General features: G+C 38.3%; 1 protein-coding gene across 2 annotated transcripts in view; it reads right to left on the bottom strand.

The window, feature by feature from the left end:
• Positions 1–945: 945 nt before the first annotated feature.
• The window catches only part of PLPPR5 (phospholipid phosphatase related 5), a 136,829-nt gene continuing 127,456 nt past the window's right edge, over positions 946–10,318 (bottom strand). For both annotated transcript variants that reach the window (XM_084635680.1, XM_084635681.1), the window contains 2 exons: positions 10,111–10,230; positions 946–1,384 (listed from right to left, as the gene is read on the bottom strand). In XM_084635680.1, the coding sequence (XP_084491806.1) occupies positions 1,352–1,384; positions 10,111–10,230 (153 nt within the window). In that variant the 3' untranslated portion in view covers positions 946–1,351. The remainder of the gene's footprint in view (positions 1,385–10,110; positions 10,231–10,318) is intronic.

The following is a 10,318-nucleotide window of genomic DNA, read 5'->3' as shown; positions in this document are numbered from 1 at the left end:
TCTCGCTTACACGCTACAAAAATGGTTGGAAAATGCATTAATTTGAAATATGTCCCCCATTATGCTCCCAAGGTCAGTAAGACCCCCTTGTGCTTGATTATATAAGTTCTGGTCATGTTAGCCAAAGAGACCGGATGTTTACAAGGTATTTAGGTGCTACACTCAGCATTGTAACACCTAACTAATTTAGGAGCCTAAATCTCATTTTCAAAAGGGATTTAGGCACATAGGAGCCAAAAGGTTACTGACCACCCTGAACTCAGCAGTGCCTAAATATCTTTAGCAATTTGGGCCAAGATATCTGTGATACCTCTTACATTTACACAGCCACGTTTCCCACAAATTCCCTGAAACAAAAACATAGGGTATAGAAATATGTAAATTGCTTGTTAGGCTAGTTCCCTCCTCTAACCCCCATTCACCTTGACACACGCACTTCCAGCATGTCAGTTGGGTGCCCTGAGATGCATAAAACATATTCAGAAGGAGAATATAGACTCCATGTAGTTTCAGTGATCTGCAATAGCTGTACTTCTGATGTTAGTTACAGAAAGAAGATATCCTGGGACTAAGAATGGAGCCCTTAACTCAGAGTGAGAAATCATTACTAAAAAAGGATATATACCAATGGCCAGAATTTCTATATTTTATCATGTCCTTTATCCTAGCTACAATGTACATCATCCAAGACATTCAGGAACTACATATCAACCACTTGACTACACTTAAGTCAGGAAAATATCCAAATAAACTTTTAATTATGATACAATACTTATTACAGTAAAAATTGGCATTTTTTCTCTTCAAAAGCAGAAGCACCAGTCTTACATGTAACATATGGTATGAATGATATCTTAAGTGAAATACAGCATAATATAATGAGCAAATAGAATTTTAGTACAGAACATAATTTTTAAAAAAAATTTCATACACTGAAATCTGCTCAAATGGAAACAATGTCATGCTGAATTAAAAACTCAGATTTTAAAAATCCAAATCAATCAGAAAATGATGTACTGCTGAATAGATATATGAATAATTAAAATGATAAATAGCCAAAAAAAGGCTAGAGAGGGCATTGTCATACAAACATGACTAGTTCAGATTCCCTCCCACCCCCACCCCCATAAATAAATACATAAATAATGGTGCAATGCTTTTGTTGGAAAGTAAAGTGACCTTTTAATATTTAAGAAGTATTTTTCAAATGTTGATGTAGTTTTAATGTTGTAAAAATCAAGTTATAAATCAGACAATTTTTACTGTCTTATTTTCAACACACTTCCGTTAGTATGAGTGGACTGTGAAAAGAGATGATGTCCAGTGTAGTGAATATACATCAGCTTCATCATCATGTGATTTCTGCAAAGGCCGTGATGTGGTTCTAGAAATTAAAAAAAAAAAAAAAAAAAAAAGAAAAGCACACAGTTAGCTATGTATAATCATCATAACAAAGTTTATTCCTATTTTTGGCTTTTGAAACATTCTTATGCTTGGAGAGTTTTGTAGTATAATGTAAATAAAAATGTTCCTAATTGCAGTGCTATCCATCCCCTGCCATAGCAAATCTTTTTTTAAATATTGCAAAAATTGCATACATAAGTACAGTGACCAAAGTAACTCAGTGATATAGTTCTACAACATTTTAGCTTGTAATGTATTTTTCATTTAATAATTTGAATACTTAAATTAGTAGTTTTATCGCTGTCTTATTTATAACTAAAAGCTAAATTTCTGGAAATGCAAACTGCTACCTGACAGCTGATAGTATTCTGTTTTAGTGTTAATTACAATTTTAATGTTTTGTTTCTTTTTAAGTTTAATTGCTCCCTGTGAGCCAGATGGCATGGAATGAAGTAGTGAAATGCTAGAATTCACTAGTTGATAGAACATATTAAAAATTGCATCATTTGCAATGTTCTTCTGTTGCTTCCTTCAACAAGTGTATTCTTTAAGCGTGTGTGTATGTATATGTAACAAGTTTTACTTCACTTTTTACTTAAAACACAACACAGTAAAAAACTGTAGTGTCTAGCATAATTATGTGGTCCATTGTCATGCTCCAGTCTGAAACTACTTATGCAGGTGGGTAACTTGACTACACTTTCCACAGCATACATCCGATGAAGTGAGCTGTAGCTCACGAAAGCTTATGATCAGATAAATTGGTTAGTCTCTAAGGTGCCACAAGTACTCCTTTTCTTTTTAACTCACATGAGTCTCATTCACATACCTGCTGAAGTGTTTGCATTGGTCCCTAGTGGTGGGATTCTGCAAGGCACTGACAGCCTATTCTGTGGTACCACCTGTTCTCAACTCCTATTGTCTTCAACATACAATCTCTTTTCTAAGGAATTGTTTAAGCCACCACCATGAAACATGTTTTAAACAGACAAAATGAAACACAGTCCTATTGATATAGGTCCCTATGCATCTCCTCCCATGTGAAAATGCATGGAGGAAAATTTAATCTGGAAGTACTGCAGATTTTGGTGTACTGCTGTAGGATCACATCTTTTCTCTTGCCACCTTCTCATATTCCACAGCAGTAGGACCCCAAGTAACGTGGAGACAGTGCAAGGCAAGAAAAATGGGTAAAGGATATGAAAGAAACTCTGTACATGCCTTATCCTACTGTCACTTAGTTTGACTCTCCTAGGTGCTCCTTCCATCATCATCTCTCTTTGCCAGTAACACTCCTAACTGTGTTCTCAATTTCTCTCAGGCTGTGGGCTGGTTTTGTGACTCATGTGATGGGTTTCAGAGCTCACATATGGGTCATTCATATTGCACCATCCTTACTTTTTAGGAGGAATTTAATCTGTGCAGGAGAGGAAAGGTGCTGTTTAAAGTGCAAATTTCTTAGCTCTTCCTTTAGACCAGTCTCCTATGGGGATAGGGGCATTTTATGGAAGGGAATGTAGTAGTTACCCATCGGAGGTGGAGAGATGGAACATCCTACCATTACACCCTAGGTCCCTCTACCTCTAACCCCAGTCATGCTGGTGACTTTGTTCCTGGCCTCGCAGCAAAGGGACATAACTATGTTTTATTTAGTGAGGTAGAGGGAGGGGAAATAACCCATGTTTTCTATTATGGATTTTTAAAAAAATACTGGAATAAAAAAGAAAAGCTTTTGGATTTCTGTAAAGTCTCTGTTTTAATGTTACTCAAAAAGATAACAAAAATGCTTTAAACAAATGACAGTTGATTAAATGGCTAGCAAATTACTTTCTCTAATGATCATTTTGGATTATGACAGAACTTGATGTGAAGAAGTTTTCAGAGTTTAACAGTGTTAATACTTGGCAGAGGTTTCTGGACTGTCGTCAATAAAACAGAAATAAAATTAGATTTCTGAAATGGAAAACAACATATTCAGATGAAGCTCAGGGAACTATTTACGTACTGGGCCAAATTCTGCTCTCAGTTATGCTTGTGCCACCCCACTGAACCCAAAGCAGTTGTAGGGAATTATGACATTTGGCCCAATGTATTTATATTTGACACCTATTTAGACCTGAAAAATGATACTGTCAACTTAATCTGATTATTATAACAATAGATAAACTATGTTTAGACAGCAAACGCCTCATTGAAAGAGATTAGAGAAAAAAATTTTACTCTTTTTTCTTTAGGTAACATTTTCAGAAAATGGGACTTAGGTAATTTTGAACATTTTACCCTTTGCGTACTTGATGATACTTTACATTAATATTCAGTTTCTCCTGTTGTTTTATGTGGATTTTTCACATCGCAACAGAGAAAAGGAAACATATGCTGGCAGGTAACCCTGGTGTAGAAGGTGTAGAACTGAAACTGCTTAGTTCATTGTTTTGAAATGGGCTAGATTTTCACTCTAGAGATACAGTGCTCTTCCACAGAAGTATCCAATGGAGGGGTTAGTGGAACCCAGACTGGTGGACAACACTGAGTTTCATGGACATCTTTTCCCTTGGGGGTGTGAAGGAAGCAGGAGTTATGGCCTTCCAAAACCACAGATCCTTGGGATCCCCATGAAAGGGAACACAGTCCTGCAGATAACTGAGCCACCTGCACTTCTCTGGTAGCACACCTACTGTGCATAATCCCCCTGAGGGAGTGAGAGAGAGGGAGAGAGAATGCACAGAATCCAAGTTTAATGCTGTTTCAGTTGACATTACTTTAGGAGTGGATACCTACTGCTTAAGGAAAAGAATGCCAATGACAGTAGCTTCATCCTCCTACCTCTAAAAACGAGCTGGTCACCAAACCCCTAGCTCACACACACAGGTGCCTCTGTGTAGGCTCAGGGCAAAGAGTATCCTACTGAAGAGGAATTCCTGCACAAGATCCTCAGCAAGATCTGCTAACTTAGGATCCCTTCCAGTTATGGAGAGGTTGATCGTGTGAACATCCTTAAAACTTGCCCAGTTATCTTTAATGGATTTTGCAAGATGCCATTTTAAATAGATCAAAAGTAATGACTTTCTTGTGCCAAGACTGATTAGTACTGATGCATGCAAGTGTGGCACTGTTCGTGCTTTCAGATATAGCCCTCTCAGACATAGATTCTGAGGAAGGATGATATTTAGAGAAAAAATAGACTCCCTCTAGAATAAGTGACTCTTCAGTTGCTTGACCATGCCCTTTTACTTCAGTTTAGCTTTATTATGACAGAGAATTCAGTGTATGAAATTTGCAACAATACCAGCAGTTAAGGCGCACACAGATGCAACAGACAAACAAAAACACATGCATGAGAGCTCAAATCCTCAAACTCCATGGGAAACAGTTATACCACTCAGTGCTCAAAAGAATTAGGATACAGTTGGGTTCTGTTAAATTTTAGCAGTTTTACACATTGGTACACTGTTTTGTGTTATTTTAAACTGACAGTGTGAAGTTTGTGGAAGCAGAAAGAGAAGATTTTAAACACTTCATGCTTTGTAATTATTCCTTCAAACCAATAAAAACTAGAAAAGTGAAATGCTAAAAGTTAAACCTTGAGTGCAGGTTTCTGGGGAAAAATCCCACGTTTTATGTATTTAATTTTGATTTATAACCTGCTACAGACTGTAAAGTGCATGTTGTACATGAAAAATTCCACATCCTCTTACTTATGTTTTGTATTTTCCTTTACACAGATTTCACATTTTTAGAGTAGGACATACTCTTTTCTGTTCTATAAAAACAGTCTTTACTATAGCTGGGAATTTTAAAAATAGCCATTTATGCAACAAAATTTCTTTTTGCAAGACACTTTAAAAAAAAGTTCCCACGCTGCCTAGAATGGTGGAGTTTAATTTAAAGTTAATAGAAAAATTAAAAAGAAGCAATTCAGAAAAATTCTGTAGTCGCAGAAAATTAGCTCTCTCATATTTAAGTCCCAACACACAAGAATATCTCCTGGTTCTACAGGAAAGAGATGCATTTTTAGAGAACACAGCAAGTAATCCTTCAGTGAAATGTCACTTCTTGCGAAGTTCTCAACCTGCACAGAAGGCTAACATACGTTATATCTGCCTTTGCTTTAAAGCCACACTTCAACACACTAGTGCGCTTCTGCGCACATACGTTTATTGCCTTATGTGAAGATGTTTGAAACGGTTCATTCGTGTTATCCAGGAGAAGAACCTAATGAGGTGTGCTTTGAAGGAGTTTTGTTGTAAAGGATCTTCTTGTTTGTTATCAATATCTGGATTCTGTAATACCTACAATATGTATTTTTATAGAAATCACATTAAACATATTTTCAAATTTCTTTTGTTCAACTGCTATTTCACTGTACTACTTACTGAAACTCAGATGCTGTGATCACGTAATTTGCATTTGAAATAAAACTTTCACATAAACATCTACTTCGAGGCAACTGTAGTGTAACAATGGGAAAGGGATGATGAGAACATACATTCAGATGCTTGATTTCAGTAAAATTTGGAGCTAAACTGCTTTCTATCCTTTTTTGAATGTGCTCTCTCCTGTGTTTACTATACATATTGTTGACATACTGAGTGATCAAGATATAGCCATATGGCCACAAAAGGTCAGCAAAATTTCTCATAAGAAATTTAAACCCATGGATACTGGTTAGATGGCATGCAAGTGAGAGCAGATCAACCCACAGATTCAAATATGCATGTATGGCTACCTCAATACTTACCTGGACCTCATCTCCATAGCAATTGAGCACCTCCGAATTAAATAATAATAAAAACACTCCATCTTAGCATTCTAAGGATAAATGTACTCAGCCCTAAAACAGCAGTTTTGCATTGCTGAGCCAGTACTGGCAATGATCCTTCGTGGGGAGACACAGCACCCACAGCTCACACTCACAAAGACCGGATATCTTTCTTTCAGCACTACTTAATCACCTCCATGCATCCCAATTAAACAGACTTTCTCGCTAATTAATAACCACTCCTTGCCATTAAGTGGCATTAGGCTCAATTCAGCTTGCTAAGAAAAATTCCAGTTAAGTGTATAATGTCTCCAATAGGTGCACACACAAGGAAGCTTGCTCGTTGTTAAGTCATATAAGGGAGCAATACAAGTTCCCCTGTGCAGCTGGCCATCTCTGCCAGCTGGCATGGAGCTGTGGGGAGTGGCAGAGATATGGTTCTCCTTTCTCTCATTCCCCTTTCTGTGCCCCTGGTGATGGCAATCGGGAGCATTCACTGTGGTCACGAGAGCGCATGGGCTGGAAGCGTACTGGTCCTAGCACAAGTGGTTGCAGTGGAGAAGGCTCTGTGCACTCACCTCCATTGGCCACCCAGGAATGTGCTGGGTGCCATCTAGCCTTATGTGAAGAGTATTGCACCACAGATATAGGTATTGGGCCTGGTAGCAGAACATCGGGGAGTTTCCAGGCATAGGAAGTGACAGTATATTGTCTTCATTTATGGGAAGAGATTAATATACAATTCTAGGATGGATGAGCAAACACCCCTTCCACTGGGGCAACAAGTGAAGTCAGTTTTAAGCAAGAGAGTGGCTCCATTTTAGGGTTTTGTTTTGTTTTTTTTATTGACGAGAAACAGAATAATTGAAATGTTTCTCCCCAGCACTGCCTTGGTCCATGGCAACATGATCCTGTCAGAGTTCTAGTCATGCACAGTAGTGATTTGCTGTCATTAAGTTATCCTGACTACTGCTACAGCAGCATGTAAACTGATAATAAGGAAAAGAGATACTGCAATATTCCAATACACGCAAAGTCAGGATTTCGATTTAGGATAGTCACATTTGGTATATGCTTATCAACAGGTGAGGGAAGGAAAAAGCGTCGTGCATGCCAGCTTTCAAGCTTGCCTTTGTCTCCAGAGAAGACCATATTATAAGAGGTTAGCTAGAAAACAAAAAAATGAGTCGATAATAAAAGCATCTAGCAAGAGATTGGAGTTTGAACTAATTTAGCCATAAATTAGATTAATTTTACACATCTCTCTACTATTTATTATTAATTTTACTATTTGACTGTTTCTCTGGATCCTATCCAGAACTGTAGGGTGCTCCAAAAATTTAAATCACACCACTGAAAATTTAAAAAATTTCAATACAAGACTTTAGTTCATCAATTATTTTCCAATGATAAATCTTCCAGTTAACTTATTTTCTGAAAAAAAGAAAGATGATTTTCCCACTGCTTAAATCATCCTTCAGTCTTCAGCCTCTCTACCTCGGGACCCCTAACGTGCCTAAGAATCTGAAAGACAAGGTGGACTTTGCAGCAAACCCTGGGCTTGGGCTGAGCCGGGAGGAAATGAATTACAGTGCTGAGGACTCTCATGGAAAACACCTGCTGCTATCCCCCAAACTGAGAATGCACCACAGATCTCAGCTGAGGGAATATGAGTTGGAGAGACAGGCACTCTCCAAACCACTCACAAATGGTGGACACATTCTCTCAGGCAGAATGAAGGTATTACGCTCGCAAACTCATCCAGTGGCTTCACCCAATCCACCATTACATAAATCTTGCCTGAATTAAGCCTCAGACAGATATTATTGGATGAGATGGAAGAGGGACAGCAAGGAAGAAAACAGTAGCTTCTATGAAATCTTCACCCCAGAACAGCCAGGAGAGAAAGGTTTTAGTGGCCTGACTGGATTTCTGATTAATAGGTCAGCTCTGTGCAGAGTTAAAATGTGTGACCTATGATGGGTCCTGCCCTGCCTCACTGGCTTTTAGCCTAGGATAACACAGCACAAAAATAAGGGATGTTTTCTTTTACTAATACAGTCTGTTTTAGGCCAGCTAACATCTTGTTTTGTTTTGACACCTTATAGAGAATTTACTGAATGGAGTATTTTGAAGGTATATATTCATCAACTAAATGCAAATGAGACTGTGACCTCCTTATAACAAAAACTCAACACAACTGACCTAGACGTATGTGGTTATAAAAGGCATGTTACATAATTCTGAAAAGATATCTGCTTTCTCTTCCAAGGAAATGAACCAGAAACTAGGGTCTCATTCAGCAATCCTTACTGGGGGGGAAAAAATCTCATTTTCAAGTGATGGGCATGTGATGTGAATTGGTTTAAAAAAATGCACTTTTTTTCTTATGCTTAATACAAAGAAGTACATTAATACTAATTTGTACTAAAGTGAACTCCAATGTTTGTAAATGTAAAACTTTGTTTAAGTGTCCTGCAGGATATGAATTTGTTTACCATCTTCAAATGAGAAGAGAAAATATTTTAACAAGTAATGACAGAAAAGCTCATTATAAAAATTAGATTTACTTTAAAATTTGCATTAGTAGTTCAAACTTTCCTTTAGGTAAATATGTCTGGAGTATTGTCGTTCCTTAGTTATGTTATCTGTTTCAATGCCTGCTCGCTAACAGAATTGTTCTGGCATAGCCATACCTAACATTTATATAACAGAACAGCATCTTTGCAAAAGCAAAATTTTTAGTACAGCAAGATAACATTAATTTTAAATACAATGCAATAGTTAATCATGCCAAGCATTCTGATTTACGCAAGGATCCTGTCACTAGTACGTGCTAATCTAAAATCTGATTTGTTTTGGCAAGAGACCACAGCTTTTCTCCAGTTACTGTGCCACTGGTGTATAATGCATTTTATCCTACATCATCATCACTCTCATTCAGGAGGTATACCTAATCCTGCAGTCCTTCCTGAAGCAAAGATATCATTGAACCTGGTCTGCAAAGTTAACATACCCAGAACTTTCACTTACTTGAATGGGAGTTCTGTACATGGGGTGAAAGTTGTCCAAGTATACAAGACCAGTGCTACACCCCCTTGCACCTTTTCAGCCCTACACAGGGATCCATTGGCTGCGCACTCCTATATGTCACAGAAAAGGTCACTGCACTGACCCCACTTAGACTTGTGCTTTTATGTATATAAGTAGCCCCCGTACAGTATGCAGCTGGCTTGGAGCAACTGCATAGCAACCCTACATGTAACCTGGGGCTTGGGTCACAGATTTCATGACTCCAGCTGCTCCATGTTCCACACAATCTCAGCCTGAATACTCAGTGCCGGTGTCTATTAAAAGATCAATTAGCATAGTTAAGGAAGTCACTGAAATCTTCACCCTCAAATCTCCTTACCTGAAAGTCTTTCGCTGTCAGCATCCTAACACCAGCACTCAGCCCTAAATCTGTGGGATGTTAATTCAACACCCAGTTGACCTGAACTGATGAGATGGAACATGAGAAGTGGATTGGTTTCCGATGTAACCAAACCATAAAGGGCATGAATGGAAAATGCAAGTAGCACGTGCTCCCGCCTTTACCCATTTACTCAGGGGTGTTTCACAGTCACATTGTACATGACCTGATGTGTCTGCAGCATTACTAGGCATGGCTGTGAGAAGGGCACATTGCCGTAATCGTGTCTAGGGGCTGGCAGACTTCGCATCATTCCCAAAACACAATTGCTAGAAGGGTCTCACAGGGGAAGCCTCATGTTCTTTTCCCTGCTTCTAAAACAAACACTCCTTAATGGTAGCATTTCCTGCTACCACTCTACTGAGGCAGTTTGGGATACAGGATACAAGTATCAATGTTCAGTCAATCCAGAAAAGTTAGCAAAATCACCACCACATTTTGGTATTTAAAATGAAACCGTCTGGATAGACGTTACCTTTTCTAAAGGACTTTCTACTCGTGGGATGCTGATCATTGGCATCTGGGCCAGATTATCCATATGAGAATTTTCATGTTCTGGTTGTCTTCCTCTAAAATTATTTACCACACATACAACCTAAAAAGGTCAGAAGGTAGTTAGAATAATGAACAAGCGTTTTACTTATTTGAGCCTGATCCTGAACTCCTTACTCAGGAAAAACTCC

Source organism: Lepidochelys olivacea (genome assembly GCF_965140295.1).
Source record: "Lepidochelys olivacea isolate rLepOli2 genome assembly, chromosome: 8".
NCBI classification, from domain to species: Eukaryota; Metazoa; Chordata; order Testudines; family Cheloniidae; genus Lepidochelys; species Lepidochelys olivacea.
The sequence above is the reverse complement of the archived record's forward strand: the minus strand, read 5'-3'. Positions and strand labels throughout refer to the sequence as shown.